The 19,168-nt window shown below is 43.1% G+C and overlaps 1 protein-coding gene and 1 pseudogene across 1 annotated transcript in view; one reads left to right on the forward strand and one right to left on the reverse strand.

Annotated features, from left to right (window-relative positions):
- The window catches only part of LOC120036222 (F-box only protein 10), a 20,746-nt gene extending 11,991 nt beyond the window's left edge, over positions 1-8,755 (reverse strand). Inside the window, exon 1 of the mRNA XM_038982702.1 lies at positions 8,671-8,755. Coding sequence (XP_038838630.1) covers positions 8,671-8,755 — 85 coding nt within the window. The remainder of the gene's footprint in view (positions 1-8,670) is intronic.
- On the forward strand, positions 8,754-14,089 carry LOC120036223 (annotated as a pseudogene).
- The last annotated feature ends 5,079 nt before the right edge of the window (positions 14,090-19,168 follow it).

Here is a 19,168-nt window from a genome sequence, read left to right on the forward strand (position 1 = left end):
AGGCTGTCGGCTAGTTATCTAGTGATATGTGTCTAGCTGTAGGCTAGTTGTCCTAGTGATTTTGGTGTCTAGCTGTAGCTATTTTGTCTATGATATTTGGTGTCTAGCTGTAGGCTAGTGTCTAGTGATATTGGTGTCTAGCTGTCAGCTGTTTGTCTAGTGATTATTGGTGTCTAGCTTAGACTAGATTGTCGTAGTGATATTGGTGTCTAGCTGTGGGCTAGTTTTGTCTAGTGATATTGTCTGTCTCGCTGTAGCTAGTTGGTCTATGATATTGTGTCTAGCTGTAGGCTAGTTGTCTTGTGATATTGGTGTCTAGCTGTAGGCTAGTTTTGTCTAGTGATAGTGGTGTCTAGCTGTCTAGTGCATTGTGTCTAGCTGTAGGCTAGTTGTCCTAGTGATATTGGTGTCTAGCTTTAGGCTAGTGTCTAGTGGTATTGGTGTCCTAGCTGTAGTCTAGTTGTCTAGTGGGTATTGGTGTCTATCTGTAGGCTAGTTGTCTAGTGATATTGGTGTCTACTGTTAGCTATTTTCTAGTGATATTTGGTGTCTAGCTGTATGGCTTAGTTGTCTAGTGATATTGGTGTCTAGCTTTGGCTATTTTCTAGTGATTTGGTGGTCTAGCTGTATAACTAGTTGTCTAGTGATATTGGTTCTAGCTGTTGGCTAGTTGGCTAGTGATTTGGTGTCCAAGCTGTAGGCGTTGTCTAGTGATATTGGTGTATAGCTGTAGTGCTAGTTTGTCTAGTGATATTGGTGTCTAGCTGTATGCTCGTTGTCTAGTGATATTGTGTCTAGCTGTAGGCTAGTTTTGTCTATTGATATTGTTGTCTGCGTGGGTGCTGGTGGATAAGTTGTCTATGATATTGGTGTCAACTGTAGACAGTTGTCTAGTGATGTTGGTGTCTAGCTGTAGGTCCTAGTTTTCGAGTGATATTGGTGTCTAGCTGTAGGCTAGGTTGGTCTAGTGATATTGGGTGTCTAGCTTAGACTATTGTCTCGTGGTATTGGTGTCTAGTGATATTGGTGCTAGCTGAGACTAGTTGTCTATTGATATTTGGGTGTCTAGCTGTAGGCTAGTTGTCTCAGTGATATTGGTGTCTAGCTGTAGGCTGTTGTCTAGTGATATTGTGTCTAGCTGTAGCTAGTTGTCTAGTGAATTGGTGTCTACTGTATGGCTAGTTGTCTAGTGATATTGGTGTCTAGCTGTTGGCTAGTTGTCTAGTGGTTATTTGTGTCTAGCGGTAGGCTAGTTGTCTAGTGGTTATTGGTGTCTAGCTGTAAGGCTAGTGTGTCTAGTGGATATTGGTTTCTAGCTGTAGGCTATTGTCTATGGATTGGGTGTCTAGCTGTATGCTAGTTGTCTTTGATTTGTGTCTAGCTGTATGCTAGTTGTCTAGTGATTTGGTGTATAGCGTAGACTAGTTGGTCTAGTATTGGTGCTCTAGCTGTAGGCCTAGTTGTCTAGTGATATTGTGTCTGCTGTGGGCTAGCTGATCTAGTGATATTGGTGTCTAGCTGTAGGCTATTGTCCTAGTGATATTGGTGTAGCTGTAGGCTAGTTGTCTAGGGATATGGGTCCTAGCTGTAGCTAGCTGTCTAGTGATATTGTGTCTATGATATTGGTAGTCTAGTGCTTATTGGTGTCTACTGTAGCCTAGTTTGTCACTATGATATTGGGTGTCTAGCTGTAGGGCCCGCCTAAAGTTTTTTTGTCTAGTGATAGTTGGTGTCTAAGCTGTAGCTTATTGTCTAGTGATATTGGTGTCTAGCTGTAGGCTAGTTGCTAGTGATATTGGTGTCTAGCTGTAGACTAGTTGGTCCTAGTGATATTGGTGTCTAGCTGTAGCTATTTGTCTATTGATATTGGTGTCTAGTTGTCTAGTGATATGGTGTCTGTGATATTGGTGTCTAGATGTAGACTAGTTGTCTGTGATATTTGGTGTCTAGCTTGTAGACTAGTTGTCTAGTGATATTGGTGTCTAGCTGTAGTGACTAGTTGTTCTAGTGATATTGGTTGGCTAGTTGTCTATGATCTTGGTGTCTAGCTGTAGACTATTTGTCTAGTGATATTGGTGTCCTAGCTGTAGCTATTGTCTAGTGATATTGGTGTCTCGCTGTAGGCTAGTTGTCTAGTGGTATGGTGTCTAGCTGTAGGCTAGTTGTCTAGTGATATTGGTGTTAGTGATATTGGTGTCTAGCTGTAGGCTATTGTCTAGTGATATTGGTGTCTACGTAAGGCTAGTTGTCTAGTGATATGGTGTCCTAGCTGTAGGCTAGTTGTCTAGTGATATTGGTGTCTAGCTGTAGACTAGTTGTCTAGTGATATTGGTGCTCTACTGTAGGCTAGTTGTCTAGTGATATTTGTGTCTAGCTGTAAGGTATTTGTCTAGTGATATATTGGTGTCGGTGATATTGGTGTCTAGGCTGTAGCTAGTTGTCTAGTGATATGGTGTCGTAGCTTGTAGAATAGTGTCTAGTGATATTGGTGTTAGCTTGTGCTACGTCTAGTGATTTGGTGTCGAGCTGTAGGCTAGTTGTCTAGTGATATTGGTATCTAGCTGTAGACTAGTTTGTCTAGTGATATTGGTGGTCAGCTGTAGGCTAGTTGTCTAGTGATATGGTGTCTAGCTGTAGGCTATTTGTCTAGTGATATTTGGTGTTCTAGCTGTAGCTAGTGGTCTAGTGATATTGGTGTCCTAGCTGTAGTCTAGTCTAGTTGTCTAGTGATATTGGTGTCTAGCTTAGGCTAGTTGTCTGTGGATCTTGGTGTCTAGTGATATTGGTGTCTAGCTGTAGACTAGTTGTCTAGTGATATTGGTGTCTAGCTGTAGACTAGTTGTCTAGTGCTATTGGTGTCTAGCTGTAGGCTAGTTCTCTAGTGGTATTGGTGTCTAGCTGTAGACTAGTTGTCTAGTGATATTGGTATCTAGCTGTAGGCTAGTTGTCTAGTGCTATTGGTGTCTAGCTGTAGGCTAGTTGTCTAGAGTGAATATTGGTGTTAGCTGTAAGGCTAGTTGTCTAGTGATATTGGTGTCTAGCTTGTAGGCTAGTTGTCTAGTGATATTGTGTCTAGCTGTAGCTAGTTGTCCTCGTGATATTGGTGTCTAGCTGTAGACATTTGTCTAGTGAATTGGTGTACTAGCTGTAGACTAGTTGTCTAGTGATATTGGTGTCTAGCTGTAGGCTAGTTTTTCTAGTGATTATTTGGTGTCTAGCTGTAGACTAGTTGTCTAGTGTATTCGGTGTCTAGCTGTAGGGCTAGTTGTCTCGTTGATGATTGGTGTCTAGCTGTTAGCTTAGTTTCTCTATGATATTGGTGTCTAAGCTGTAGGCTAGTTGTCTAGTGATATTGTGTCTAGCTGTAGGGACATAGTTGCTGAGTAATATTTGTTGTGTCTAAAGCTGTAGCCTAGTGGTCTAGTGATATTGGGTGTCTAGCTGTATAACTAGTTGTCTAGTGATATGGTGGCTAGTCTGTAGACTAGTTTCTAGTGATATGTGTCTAGCTGTAGGCTCTTGTCTAGGTGGATATTGGTGTCTAGCGTAGACTAGTTGTCTAGTGGTATTGGTGTCTAGCTGTGACTAGTTGTCTAGTGATATTTGTGTCCTAGCTGTAGGCTTAGTTGTCTAGTGTATTGGTGTCTACTGTGTAGGTAGTTGTCTAGTGTATTGTTGTCATACTGTGGGCTAGTTCTCATAGTGATTGGTGTCTAGCTGTAGGCTAGTTGTCTATTGATATTGGGTGTCTAGCTGTAGCTAGTTGTCTAGTGATATTGGTGTCTACTGTAGGCCTAGTTGTCTAGTGATATGTTGTCTAGCTGTAGGCTAGTTTCTAGTGGTATTGGTGTCTAACTGTAGCTAGTTGTCCTAGTGATATGTGTCTAGTGATATTGGTGTCTAGCTGTAGACTAGTGTCTAGTGAATTGGGGTCTAGCGTAGGCTAGTGTCTAGTGATATTGTGTCTGCTGTAGGCTAGTTTCTAGTGATATTGGTGTCTAGCTGTAGACTAGTGTCTATGATATTGGTGTCTAGCTGTAGGCTAGTTGTCTGTGATTTGGTGTCCTAGCTGTAGACTATTTGTCTAGTTATATTGGTGTCTAGTGTAGGCTATGTGTCTGTGATATTGGTGTCTAGCTGTAGGCTAGGTGTCTATGATATTGTGTCTAGTGATATTGGTGTCTAGCTGTAGACTATTGTCTAGTGATATTGGTGTCGTAGCTGTAGCTAGTTGTCTTTGTATTGGGTCTAGCTGTAGGCTAGTTGTCTAGTGATATTGTGTCATAGTGATATTGGTGTCTAGCTGTAGGCAGTTGTCTAGTGTATTGGTGTCCTAGCTGGTAGACTAGTTGTCTAGTGATATTGTGTCTAGCTGTAGTAGACCTAGTTGTCTAGTGATAATGGTGTCCTTAGCTGTAGGCTAGTTGTCTAGTGATATTGTGTCTAGCTTTGTAGGGCTAGTTGTCTAGTGATATTGGTGTCTACTGTAGCTAAGTTTCTAGTGATATTGGTGTCTATTGATATTGGTGTCTAGCTTAGCTAGTTGTTCTAGTGATATTGGTGTCTAGCTGTATACTATTTGTCCTAGTGAATATTGGTGTCTAGCTGAACTAGTTGTCGAGTGATATTGGTATCATCTGTAGCTAGTTGTCTAGTGTATTGTGTCTAGCTGTAGACTAGTTGTCTAGTATATTGGTGTCCCTAGCGTAGGCTAGTTTCCTAGAGTGATTTGTGTCTAGCTGTAGTCTATGTTGTCTTAGTGATATTGGTGTCTAGTGATATTGGTTCTAGCTGTAGACTAGTTAGTCTAGTGATAATTGGTGTCTAGCTGGTAGCTAGGTGTCTAGTGATTTGGTGTCTAGCTGTAGGCTAGTTGTCTAGTGATATTGTGTCTAGCTGTAGACTAGTTGTCTAGTGATATTGGTGTCTTAGCTGTTGGCTAGTTGTCTAGTGATATTGTTGTCTAGCTGTAGCTAGGTTTTCTAGTGATATTGGTGTCTACTGTAGACTAGTTTCTAGTGATATTGGTGTCTAGCTGTAGCTAGTTGTCTAGTGGTATTGGTGTCTAGTGATATTGGGTTTCTAACTGTATGCTAGTTGTCTAGTGGATATTGGTGTCTAGCTGTAGGCTAGTTGTCTATTGATATTGAATATCTAGCTGTTGGCTAGTTGTCTAGTTATATTGGTGTCTAGCGTGTAGGCTATTGTCTAGTGATATTGGTTCTGCTGTAGTGCTTAGTTGTCTAGTGATATGGTTCTAGCTGGACTAGTTGTCTAGTGGTATTGGTTCTAGCTTTAAGTCTATTTTCTAGTTTATATTGTGTCCTAGTTGTCTAGTGATAAAGTGAAAAAATGTCTGGTAGTTCTGTCTATGATGTTATGGAGAACACATTACGCACAAGCCCGGGGTAAAACAAACCAATGAGCTCTAACAGCTGGTAGTTCTGTCTATGATGTTATTGGGAACACCATTACCCACAGCCCCTGGACAACAAACCAATGAGCCTCTAAACAGCTGGTATTCTGTCTATGTAATGTATGGAGACACCATTACCCACCAGCCCCTGGAAAACAAACCAATGAGCATCTAAACTGCTGACTCAAAATCAAACAATGATAAATCAGGATAAATAAATGTATTGGAATAAATGCTTTTCTTTTTTAATCAATTGCGCATGACAAACAAATGGCGAAAATGAGGGAGTAGAACGGAAAATCGATCGTTTGAAGGAGTCAAGCTGAGGCCGAATGTTGGAGTTTTATTTTTAAATTAACACTGTAAACATATTTACCACTACATTAAAACAAATAAGAATAATGGTTAATTAGCATTATTTAGGGGGAGCTAACGGGGAGGGGAGCGGAGTCCCCCCTGTATTCGCATCGGTTTACACAACATTTTTGCCTCCGTGGATCGATTTATACTTTTCTGACCTGTCCAAAAGCTTTTGGCAAGCTGACGCGCGCATTCAGTTAGGCACTTAGTTATTAAGGCGTGTTACGCACTATGCCAAAGTCCTACATATGAATGGAACTCAATGTAGCTTTTTGTCGATATAATTGCACAGGATGAGAACATTTATGGATTTTTTAAGGTATTTTTGATCTTTATCCCGCCCGCTCGCTACCTCGCCGACCGCTCGCCCATCGGTATTGAAGACCAACACCCGACCTTCATCCCACAATATTTATGAGCCCCTTCTCCGCGTTTTGGAACTGCGGTTTATGAGTTCAACATGTCAGCATCGACGTAGTGTGTGTGTTTGTGTGTGTTCCTTACGCAAAAACTTATTTCGTCCTTCTTATCCGCTTCTCCCTCAGTTCTCGGTCCGTCTTCAGCCTCCTCTCTCTCCTCTTCTCTCTCCCTCACCCTTTTCTCAGACTCTCTCTCCTCTTCATCTCTCCAACGTTCTCTGACTCTCTCCTCTCTCTCCCCTTCCCTCTCAGTTTCTCTCTGTGCTCCAGCCTCTCTCTCTCCTCTTCTCTGCAGCCTCCCCCCTCGCTCCCCTCCCTCCAGTGTAGAGGGCGTCCTTGGTTGTCCATGGTTTGCCTTGCCGCAGTGAGGTAGATTCTGGTTCGCTGCATGTTTTTCTAAGCTTGATCCGCACGAACCAGGCGTTGTTCCGCTATATCTCAAGAAGTCAATGGTCTATGTACGCTATATTACCGTATTTAAAACCACACTGTGGGATGGTTGCGGGGCTTCATCCAATGTGCTTACACGGTAGATTCAATATAGTCCTAGTTCTACAGATGTAGTGAATACGACTTACGTTAGTAGATCGCGGTTGCTGGCTAACTAGGTACTCCACTAAACGCAGATGTGTGAAGCCTAATTGTGCTATTATTTTCCGACAAAAAAGTATGACCAGCCATAATTTCATGTTTTATATAACGTTGTACCGATGTTCGAAAAGAGTTGAAGCGCCCACGACGATCCAATGTGTTGCAGTTGACCACCCCGTCGATGTGTTGCTAGTTGGTACCAATTCCCTTGATGGTGATGATGATGATGATGACTCAGTGACAGACAGACGTCATATGTAACATCTTCCTCACACTAGCGTTAGTTAGATTGTTAGCTGGCCTGTTTCACAATGTAATGTGGCCCGATGGCGCTCATTTTTTCCCCAGGAGAATGAGCAGCAGCTATGTCTGCAGAGTTTAAACTAAGTCCAATACAAGACGGTCATCATTCATGATATAGGCAGTGGAAGTCACCATCACAACGAAGTGTAGGTCTGTAGTCTAGTCTACACGAACCTAGTCTGTCTGTAGCCTAGTCTACACTACCTAGTCTGTCTGTCTGTCTGTCTGCTATTAGACCTAGTCTCCACTAACCTAGTCTGTCTGTCTGTCTGTCTATGGACCAGTCTACACTAACCTAGTCTGATCTGTAGGCCTTGCTACACTAACCTAGTCTGTCTGTAGGCCTAGTCTTACACTAACCTAGTCTGTCTGTAGGCCTAGTCTACACTAACCTAGTCTGTCTATAGGCCTATCTACACTAACATAGTCGTCTATAGGCCTAGTCTACACTAACCTAGTCTGTCTGTAAGGCCTAGTCTACACTAACCTAGTCTGTCTATAGGCCCTAGTTCTAAAAACTAACTAGTCTCTCTCTAGGCCTAGTCTACACTACCTAGTCTGTCTTGTAGGCCTAGTCTACAACTAACCTAGTCTGTCTGTAGGCCTAGTTCTACACTAACTTAGTCTGTCTATAGGCCTAGTCTACACTAACCTAGTCTGTCTGTCTGTCTGTCTATAGGCAGTACTACACTAACCTAGTCGGTCTATAGCCAAGTCTACACTAACTTAGTCTGTCTATAGGCCTAGTCTAACTAACCTAGTCTGTCTGTCTGTCTATAGGCCTAGTCTACCTAACCTAGTCTGTCTATAGAGCTAGTCTCCACTAACCTAGTCTGTCTATAGGCCTAGTCTAAACTAACCCAGTCTGTCTGTCTGTCTGTCTGTCTGTCTGTCTGTCTGTCTGTCTGTCTATAGCCTAGTCAACTAACCCAGTCTGTCCTGTCTGTCTATAGGCCTATCCTACACTAACCTAGTCTGCTATAGGCCTAAGTCTACACTAACCTAGTCTGTTGCTGTCTATAGCCCTAGTCTAAACTACCCAGTCTGTCTGTCTGTCTGTCTGTCTCTGTCTGTCTGTCTGTCTGTCTGTCTATAGGCCTAGTCTAAACAACACCCAGTCTGTCTATTAGGCCTATTTTAGTCCCTGTCTTTCTATAGGCCTAGTCTAAACAACCCAGTCTGTCTATAGGCCTAGTCTGTACTGTCTAAGGCCTGTCTAACACCCAGTCTGTCAATAGGCCTAGTCTGTCTGTCTATAGGCCTAGTCTAAACTAACCCAGTCTGTCTATAGCCTAGTCTGTCTGTCTATAGGCCTAGTCTAAACCAACCCACGTCTGTCTATAGGCCCTAGTCTGTCTGTCTATAGGCCTAGTCTAACCAACCCAGTCTGTCTATAGCTAGTCTGTCTGTCCCTATAGGCCTAGTCCTAAACAACCCATCTGTCTATAGGCCTAGTCTGTCTGTCTATAGGCCTAGTCAAACTAACCCGTCTGTCTATAGGCAGTCTGTCTGCTATAGGCTAGTCTAAACCACCCAGCTGTTATCAGCTATCTGTCTGTCTATAGCCTGATCTAAACTAACCCAGTCTGTCTATAGGCCAGTCTAAACCACCAGTCTGTCTGTGTTTCTCCTGTCCCCAGGTGCCCACCCTCCCTATCAGATCCATGTCACTGGCAGCAGGGAAGCGCAGCAGCAGCGCGGCGGGTGTAGTAGGTGTCCACCTCCCGGTGGAGGTATGGCGTGTGGTCCTTGCCTACCTCCCCCTCCCAGAGCTGGGCCGCTGCAGCCTGGTGTGGCAGGCCTGGAGAAGAGCTGATCCTCTCCCTGGATAACACCGTTGGAGACAGCTTTGCCTGGGCCTGCCCGAGTGTCCTCGACATCCCAACTGGCCCAGGTACTCGTCGTGGGAGATGGTGGTCTCTGACGTACAAAGGTCCTTCGTTCACATTTCTCTAACCCCGTGTGTCTGTCTCCGTAGTCGGCCTCACCTGGCCCGTCATCCTGGAGAGAAGCTCTGAGCAGCATGCCATCGCCAGTCGTACCTGGTCCCGTCACGCCCACCCTGAGCTCCAGCCCCCTCCGCCTGCCTTCACCTGTTCCGCCGGAGGAGGAGAGGAGGTGTGGCAGAGTGGGGTCGGCCTGGAGCTGGAGACGCTGAGGGGGGCGTTGGGTGTAGCTGGGTCGTACGACCGGGTGGTGCTGCACCCCGGGGTCTACGAGGACAGGCAGAGTTGGTACTGAAGGTGACTTAACTGATTGGCTGCTAGTTAAAGGGACTTACTGATTGGCTGCTGTTTTCTTGATGATGCAATTCCTCGTTAAAGGGGACTTACTGATTGGCTGCTGTTGTCTTGATGACACAATGTCTAGTTAAAGGGACTTACTGATTGGCTGCGTTGTCTTGATGACACAATGTCTAGTTAAAGGGGACTTACTGATTGGCTGCTGTTGTCGTGCTGACACAATGTCAGTTAAAGGGGACTTACTGATTGGCTGCTGTTGTCTTGATGACACAATGTCTATTTAAAGGGGACTTACTGATTGCTGCTGTTGTCTTGATGACGCAATGTCTAGTTAAAGGGGACTTACTGATTGGCATGCTGTTGTCTTGATGACACAATGTCTAGTTAAAGGGAACTTACTGATTGGCTGCTGTTGTCTTGATGACGCAATGTCTAGTTAAAGGGGACTTACGGATTGGCTTTGCTGTTGTCTTGATGACACAATGTCTAGTTAAAGGGACTTCAATGATTGGCTGCTGTTGTCTTGATGATGTTTTACTAGTCTGTTAGTATCTGTTAATATCTGTTATGCATTGTTAGTATCTGTTTAGTATCTGTTATATCTGTAGTATATTGTATCTGTTAAGTTCTACCTGTTAGTATCTGTTGTATCTGTAGTATCTGTTAAGTATATTAGTATCTTAATGTCTGTTAGTATCTGTTAATATCTGTTTAATGCCTGTTCGTATCTGGTTAATATCTGTTAATATCTGTTTAATATCTGTTAGTATCTGTTAGTATCTGTTAATATCTGTTAATGCCTGTGTAATATCTGTTAATGCCTGTTATATCTGTTAGTATCTGTTAGTATCTGTTAATTATCTGTTAATGCTGTTAGTATCTGTTACTGCCTGTTAGTACTGTTAATATCTGATAATGCCTGTTAGTATCTGTTATATCTGTTTAATTTTGTTTAGTATCTGTTAATGCCTGTTAGTATCTGTTAATATCTTTAGTATCTGTTAATGGGCCCTTGTGTTTAATATCTGTAATGCCTGTTAGTATCTGTTAATGCTGTTAGTTCTGTTTAATATATTATTATTTAATGTCGTTTAATATCTATTAATGCCTGTTAATATCTGTTAATGCCTGTTAGTATCTGTTATATCTGTTAATGCCTGTTAGTACTGTTAATGCTGTGAGTATCTGTTAATAAATGCCTGTTAGTATCTGTTAATGCCTGTTAGTATCTGTTAATATCTGTTAATATCTGTTATATGCCTGTTAGTATTGTATATCTGTAATATGTGTTAATGCCTGTGTACTGTTAATGCCTTTAGTAATCTGTTAATGCCTGTTAGTATCTGTTAATGCCTGTTAGTCATCTCTTAAGTACTGTTAATATATTAGTATCTTATGTCGTTAGATCTGTTCATGTCTGTTAATCTGTTAGTATCTTTAGTATCACTATTGTATAGTCTGCATTTGCTAAATGAAAAATTGCCCTTTTTTGACCCTGCCAGGTGCTGTGGGGTGGTGGGTTAGGGCGGCTGGGACGTGGCTCTCCTGGTCAGTCTGGGAGCAGCAGTGTCCCACAGCCCGGCTCTCCAACCTGGTCTTCATGCCTGCATGGTTCCCACCACCGTTGTATACAAGGTACATCAAATCAGATCACATTTGATAAAACACTTTTTACAACAGTACATGTGACAGTGCTTTACAGGCTGACTGGCTGGGGTGTTGGACTGGCTGGCTGGGGTCTGGCTGACCGGCTGTGTTTCTGGCTGTCTGACTGGGGTGTCTGGCTGTCTGACTGGGGTGTCTGGACTGTCGACTGGGGTGTCTGGGCTGACCGGCGGGTTTTCTGGCTGACCGACTGGGGTGTCTGACTGTCTGACTGGGGTGTCTGGCTGACCGGCTGGGGTGTCTGGCTGTCTGACTGGGGTGTCTGGCTGACCGACTGGGGTGTCTGGCTGACTGGCTGGGGTGTCTGCTGTCTGACTGGGGTGTCCTGGCTGACCGACTGGGTGTCCTGCTGGGGTGTCTGGCTGTCTGGCTGACTGGCTGGGGTGTCCTGGCTGTCTGACTGGGGTGTCTGAACTGTCTGACTGGGGGTTGGCTGGGGTGTCTGGCTGACTGGCTGGGGTGTCTGGCTGTCTGACTGGGGTGTCTGGCTGACTGACTGGGGTGTCTGACTGGGGTGTCTGGCTGACTGGCTGGGGTGTCTGGCTGTCTGACTGGGGTGTCTGGCTGACTGGCTGGGTGTCTCTGTCTGGGCTGTCAGTCAGTCAGGCTGTAAGCAGTGCCATCTGTTAATACTCTGTTAGAGCTCTGTTAATACTCTGTTAGAGCTTGCTGCAGTTTCACCTTTTCTCTGTATCATTCTCTCTTCCCTCCGGCCCTCTACACCCTCCTGCCCTCTACACCCTCCTGCCCTCTACACCCTCCTGCCCTCTTCCCCCTCCTGCCCTCTACACCCTCCTGCCCTCTACAACCCTCCTGTCCTCTACACCCTCCTGCCCTCTTCCCTCCTGCCCTCTCCCCCTCCTGTCCTCTTCCCCCTCCTGCCCTCTACACCCTCCTGCCCTCTACACCCTCCTGCCCTCTTCCCCCTCCTGCCCGTCTACAACCTCCTGCCCTCTACACCCTCCTGTCCTCTACACCCTCCTGCCCTCTTCCCCCTCCTGCCCTCTACACCCTCCTGCCCTCTACACCTCCTGCCCTCTTCCCCCTCCTGCCCTCTTCCCCCTCCTGCCTCTACACCCTCCTGCCCTCTACACCCTCCTGCCCTCTTCCCCCTCCTGCCCTCTCTACACCCTCCTGCCCTCTCCCCCCTCCTGCCCTCTACAACCCTCCTGCCCTCTTCCCCCCTGCCTCAACCCTGCCCTGTCCCTCGACACCTCCTGTCCTCTACACCCTCCTGCCCTCTTCCCCCTCCTGTCCTCTTCCCCCTCCTGCCCTCTACACCCTCCTGCCTCTAACACCCTCCTGCCCTCTTCCCCCTCCTGCCCTCTACACCCTCCTGCCACTCTTCCCCCTCCTGCCCTCTTCCCCTCCTGCGCCCTCTTCCCCTCCTGCCCTCTTCCCCCTCCTGCCCTCTTACACCCTCCTCCCTCCTCCACCAGACGTCGTCAGGTCATGTCCAGTTGGACAACGGTAATTTCGAGGGAGCTCAGCTGCAGATCCGGGCACCCAGGAACCTGCCACCCCGCTTCTGCTCATTCTCACAGGGAAGCTCAACCAGTTCCTGGGCGTGACCCTCAGCCTGTTGGATAGCTGTGATTTCTCAAAGTGATTCGGCGTCCGTGACGGTTGAGGCGCTCCATGACGGAGCGGAACTGGGCCTGTAAACACACTGCCCGTCTGGCTCGAATCACCACATCCTGGGACCCGCTGGGAGTGGTAGCCCAGCTGGAGACACCTTGGGCGGGGCATTCAGGAGCCACACAGCCCCCTGGGGCTACCATCACCTCTGAGGACTGGAGCAAAGGGAGAACGGGGAGGAGAGAGGAGGGGAGGAAGGAGTGTGTCAGGATCGGTGATTGAGGACGGCTGAGCGACAGCCCCTCCTAGTGAGGAGGAGGAAGGAGGAGGAGGAAAAAGGAGGGAACGGTTCAGGACAGGCAACAACAGTCTAAACTACAGACTGGCCCACAGTCACACGGCCTCTCTCATCTCCTCGGACCCAACCAGGACGACTCCCCCTCTCTGACCCCTGAAGTCCGAACCACTAACCGAGGAGCTCCAACTGACCCCGGAGCCCAGTCGCTGGTCGAGACAGTGCGGGGTGCGTGCTGAGGCGCTGCCTGTGTTCGGACGGCAAGGGCTGGTTGCACGTGTGTAACCACGGAAACGCCAGGTTGGAAGGAAACGTGTTCCGGGGGCTGACCTATGCCGTGCGCTGCTCCAGAACGCCACGGTAACCAGATAGGGCTGCGATCTGATAGTATTGGTTGGTTTTGTTTGATGTATATATCCTCCCTTAACTGAATGTGTTTTAGATAGTAATGTACACTACCGGTCATTCGAGGGTTTTACTTTATTTACTATTTTTACATTGTAGAATAGACTAGTAAGACATCAAACTATGAAATAACACATATGGAATCATGTATTAACCAAAAAAGTGTTAAACAAATCAAAATATATTTTCTATTTGAGATTCTTCAAATAGCCACCCTTTGCCTTGATGACAGCTTTGTGTAGATCAAAATGATTGTATCTCATTGGTGTGTGTATTTACATGTGTGTTGTGTGTGTGTGTGTTCCAGATTGTGATGCTCCGTAACGAGGTGTGTGAGTGTCGTGCGTCGGGCGGTTTTTCCTGCGTCTGTCGCTACAGGTCTGATCGCTGACACAACATCCACATCCAACGGGAGGCGGGGCTTGACATCCGCAAGGGGGCGGACCCCATCATCCTGGTAGTTCTATTCATTCTATTTCACATCTGTTCGTCTCTGAGTCATTACATCTTCCTGTTCGTCTCTGATGTCATCATGTTCTGTCCTGTTCGTCTTACAGTGCACTGTGGTATTTTCCCTCTCTACACAGAACACCTTCAAATGGGTGTCAATCATATGTCTTTCATCTGGTAGAATTTACAGGAATGGTGATCTAAAATAACAACTGATCAAACTGTCTCTCTCTGTCTCTCTCTCTGTCTCTCATCTCCTTCTCTGTCTCTCTCTGTGTCTCTCTCTGTCTCACTCACTCAGTGTACAGAATACACGCGGTTTGCGTTCGGCATCGTGGTCCTTGGCAACGGAGGGGTTCCATCCGTGAGCACCAGATCATAACAACAGGAGCAGGAGTCTACATTCTGTTCAACGGGAACCCTGTAGTCAGGTATGAGGGGTGGGTCTACATTTGTTCACCAGGAACCCTGTGGTCAGGTAGGAGAGGGAGTCTACAACTGTTATACAGGAACCGTTTAGTTCGGTAGGAGAGGGTAGTCTACATCTGTTATACAGGAACCCTGTGTCAGGTAGGAGAGGTCTACATTCTGTTCAACAGGAACCCTGTAGTCAGGTAGGAGAGGGGAGTCTACTTCTGTTCAACGGGAACCCTGTAGTCAGGTAGTAGAGGGTTTTCTACATTCTGTTCACAGGAACCCTGTAGTCAGGTAGCAGGGGGGGGGGGGGGGGTCTACATTCTGTTCAACAGGAACCCTGTAGTCAGGTAGGAGAGGGTAGTCACATTCTGTTCAACAGAACCCTGTAGTCAGATAGGAGAGGGTATTCTACATTCTGTTCAACAGGAACCCTGTAGTCAGGTAGGAGAGGGGGGTCTAACTTCTGTTATACGGAACCCTGTAGTCAGGTAGGAGAGGGGGTCTACATTCTGTTCAACAGGAACCCTGTAGTCGGTAGGAAGAGGGGAGTTACATTCTGTTCAACAGAACCCTGTAGTCAGGTAGGAGAGGGGGGTCTACATTCTGTCCACAGGAACCGTGTAGTCAGGACGGTAGGTTAGTCTACATTCTGTTCAACAGGAACCCTGTAGTCAGGTAGGAGGGGAGGGGGGGTCTACATTCTGTTCAACAGGACCCCGTAGTCATATAGGAGAGGGTAGTTACATTTCTGTTCACAGGAACCCTGTAGTCAGGTAGGAGAGGGGGGTCTAATTCTGTTCAACAGGAACCCTGTAGTCAGGTAGAGGTAGTCTACATTCTGTCAACAGGAACCCTGTAGCAGGTAGAAGAGGTCTACATTCTGTTCAACAGGAACCCTGTAGTCAATAGGAGAGGGTAGTCTACATTCTGTTCAACAGAACCTGTAGTCTTCAGGTAGGGAGGGATCTACATTCTGTTCAACAGGACCCTGTAGTCAGGTGAGAAGCGTAGTCTACATTCTTTTCAACAGGAACCCTGTAGCCAGGTAGGAGAGGGGAGTCTACATTCTGTATACAGGAAACCCTGTAGTTCAGTAGAGGAGGGGGGGTCCTACATTCTGCTCAACAGGAACCCTGTAGTCAGGTAGAGAAGGGTAGTCTACATTCTGTTATACAGGAACCCTGTAGTCAGGTAGGAGAGGGGGGTCTACATTCTGTTCAACAGGAACCCTGTAGTCAGGTAGGAGAGGGTAGTCTACATTCTGTTCAACAGGAACCCTGTAGTCAGGTAGGAGAGGGGGGTCTACATTCTGTTCAACAGGAACCCTGTAGTCAGGTAGGAGAGGGGGTCTACATTCTGTTATACAGGAACCCTGTAGTCAGGTAGGAGAGGTCTACAGTCTGTCACAGAACCCTGTAGTCAGGTAGAAGGGTAGTCTACATTCTGTTATACAGGACCCCTGTAGTCAGTTAGAGAGGTCTACATTCTGTTATACAGGAACCCTGTAGTCAGGTAGGAGAGGTCTACATTCTGTCAACAGGAACCCTTTAGTCAGGTAGAAGGGTAGTCTACCTTCTGTATCCGGAACCCTGATGTTCAGGTAGGAAGGGTCTACATTCTGTTCAACAGGAACCTGTAGTCAGGTAGGAGGTAGTCTACATTCTGTTCAACAGGAACCCTGTAGTCAGGTAGGAGAGGGTGGTCTACATTCTGTTCACAGGAACCCTGTAGTCAGGTAGGAGAGGGGAGTCTCATTCGTTATACAGGAACCCTGTAAGTCATGGTAGGAGAGGGGTCTACATTCTGTTATACAGGACCTGTAGTCAGGTAGGAGAGGGGGGTCTACATTCTGTTATACAGGAACCCTGTAGTCGGTAGTAGAGGGGGGTCTACATTCTGTTCAACAGGACCCTGTCGTCAGGGTAGGAGAGGGTAGTCTACATTCTGTTCACAGGAACCCTGTAGTCAGGTAGGAGAGGGGGGTCTACATTCTGTTATACAGGACCCTGTAGTCATGTGAGAGGGAGTCTCATTCGTTTTCAACGGGAACCCTGTAGTCAGTAGGAGAGGGTGTCTACATTCTGTTCAACAGGAACCCTGTAGTCAGGTAGGAGAGGGTCGTCTACATTCTGTTCAACAGGAACCCTGTAGTCAGGTAGGGAGGGAGTCTACATTCGTTCAACAGGAACCCTGTAGTCAGGGTAGGAGAGGGGGGTCTACATTCTGTTATACAGGACCCTGTAGTCAGGTAGGAGAGGGGAGTCTACATTCTGTCAACGGAACCCTGTAGTCAGGTAGACTATATATAATATTTTTATATATATACACTATATATAGATATTATACACTATATATATAGATATTATACACTATATATCGATATTATACACTATATCTAGATATATATACACTATATCTAGATATTATACCTATATATAGATATTATACACTATTCTAGATATTATACACTATATCTACGATATTATACACTATATATCTAGTATTATACACTATATATCTCAGATATTATACACTATATAAGATATTATACACTATATATCTAGATATTATACACTATATATAGATTTATACACTATATATAGATATTAACACTATATATAGCTATTATACACTATATCAGATATTATACACTATATCTATTGATACACTATATATCAGATATTATACACTATATATATCTAGATATTATACACTATATATAGATATTATACACTATATCTAATATTATACACTATATCTAGATATTATACACTATATCTGATTTATACGACTATATATAGATATTTACACTATAATATATCTAGATATTATACACTATATATATCCAGATATTATACACTATATATAGATATATATACCTATATATAGATATTATACACTATATATAGATATTATACACTATATAAGATATACACTATGTATCAAGATGTTATACAACTATATATCTGATATTATCCACTATATCTAGATATTATACACTATGTATCAAGATGTTATACACTATATATCTAGATATTTATACACTATACATCTAGATATTATACCTATATATATATATTATACACTATATATCTAGATATTATACACTATACTAGATATTATACACTATATATATATATATTTACACTATATCTAGATATTTATCACTATAATAGATATTATACACTATATTAGATATTATACACTATCTATAGATTTATACCTTATATCTAGTATTTACCATATATATCTAGTATATACACTATATTCTAGATATTACACTATATATAGATTTATACATATATATAATATTAATACACTATATATAGAGATATATACCTATATCTAGATATTTACACTATATATATAGATATGTATACACTATATATAGATATTATACACTATAATATAGATATTAAACACTATATATAGATATATACACTATATATCTAGATATTATAACACTATATATAGTATTATACACTTATATAGATATTATACACTATATATGTAGATATTATACACTATCTAGATATTATACTTATATATATAGATATTATACACTTTATATATAGATATTATATCACTATATAATATAGTAATGTTATACACTATATATAGATATTATACACTATATATATAGATATTATACACTATATATCTAGATATTATACACTATATATAAGATATTATACATTATATATATAGATATTATACACTATATATATAGATATTATACACTATATATATTAGATATTATCACTTATTTAGATATTATACAATATATGATAGATATTATCACTATCTAGATATTATACATTATATATATAGATATTATACACTTTATATATAGATATTATACACTATTATATATATAGATGTTATACACTATAATATAGATATATACACTAATTATATAGATATTATACAACTATATACTGATATTCTACACTATATATAGACTATTATACATTATATTATATATATTTATACACTATAATATATAGATATTATACACTATATATCTAGATATTATACACTATATGATACCATACTTAATATATATATATTATACACTTATATAGATATTATACACTATATATAGATATTATACACTAATATATATAATAGTTAACACTATATAATTCTACACTATATATATCTAGATATTTACCGATATATCTAGATATTATACATTATATATATAGAGAATTATACCATTTATATATAGATATTATACACTATATATATATAGATGTTATACACTATATATAGATATTATACACATATATATATAGATATTATACACTATATATATTATATTTTATACACTTATATAGATATTATACACTGATATATATTAGATATTATACACTATATATAGATATTATACACTATATTCTGATATTATACCTGTCTAGAGACATTCAACACTATATATCTAGATATTATACACTATGTCTGGAGACATTCAACACTATATATAAAATATATCATTATTTGACATCCCTCTCCCTCCAACCTTCTCTCTCTCTCCTTCCATCTCTCCAACTTCTCCCTCTCTCTCCTTCCCTCTACCCCTCCCTCCCTCTACATTCTCTCTCCTTCCTCTAACCCCTCCCCTCCCTCAACCTTCTCCCTCTCTCTCTCCTTCCTTTTTCCTCCCTCCCTCTCTCCTCCGTGGTACCATATCTTCCAGGTCAGGCGGCAGGGATTGCTGTGAATGAGAACGGCAGAGGGGTGTAGTCGGTACTTACACACACACAGCAGCACACACACACAACAGCAGCACAACACAACACACACACACACCACACACAGCAGCACACACCACACACACACACTCACACACACACACACACCACCACACGCCATCTTGACTGAATTGTGAAAAGTAACTTATGAAATGAAATGTATTATTCGTGATATTATGTAATGTAGGTACTTTAATCTATCTATCCATTCTCCCCTCCCTCCTCCCCAGAGAATGTTGATCAGGGAGAACCAGTGGGGGGGTGCAGACCAT

This window comes from Salvelinus namaycush, unplaced genomic scaffold (assembly GCF_016432855.1).
Source record: "Salvelinus namaycush isolate Seneca unplaced genomic scaffold, SaNama_1.0 Scaffold1254, whole genome shotgun sequence".
Lineage (NCBI taxonomy): Eukaryota > Metazoa > Chordata > Actinopteri > Salmoniformes > Salmonidae > Salvelinus > Salvelinus namaycush.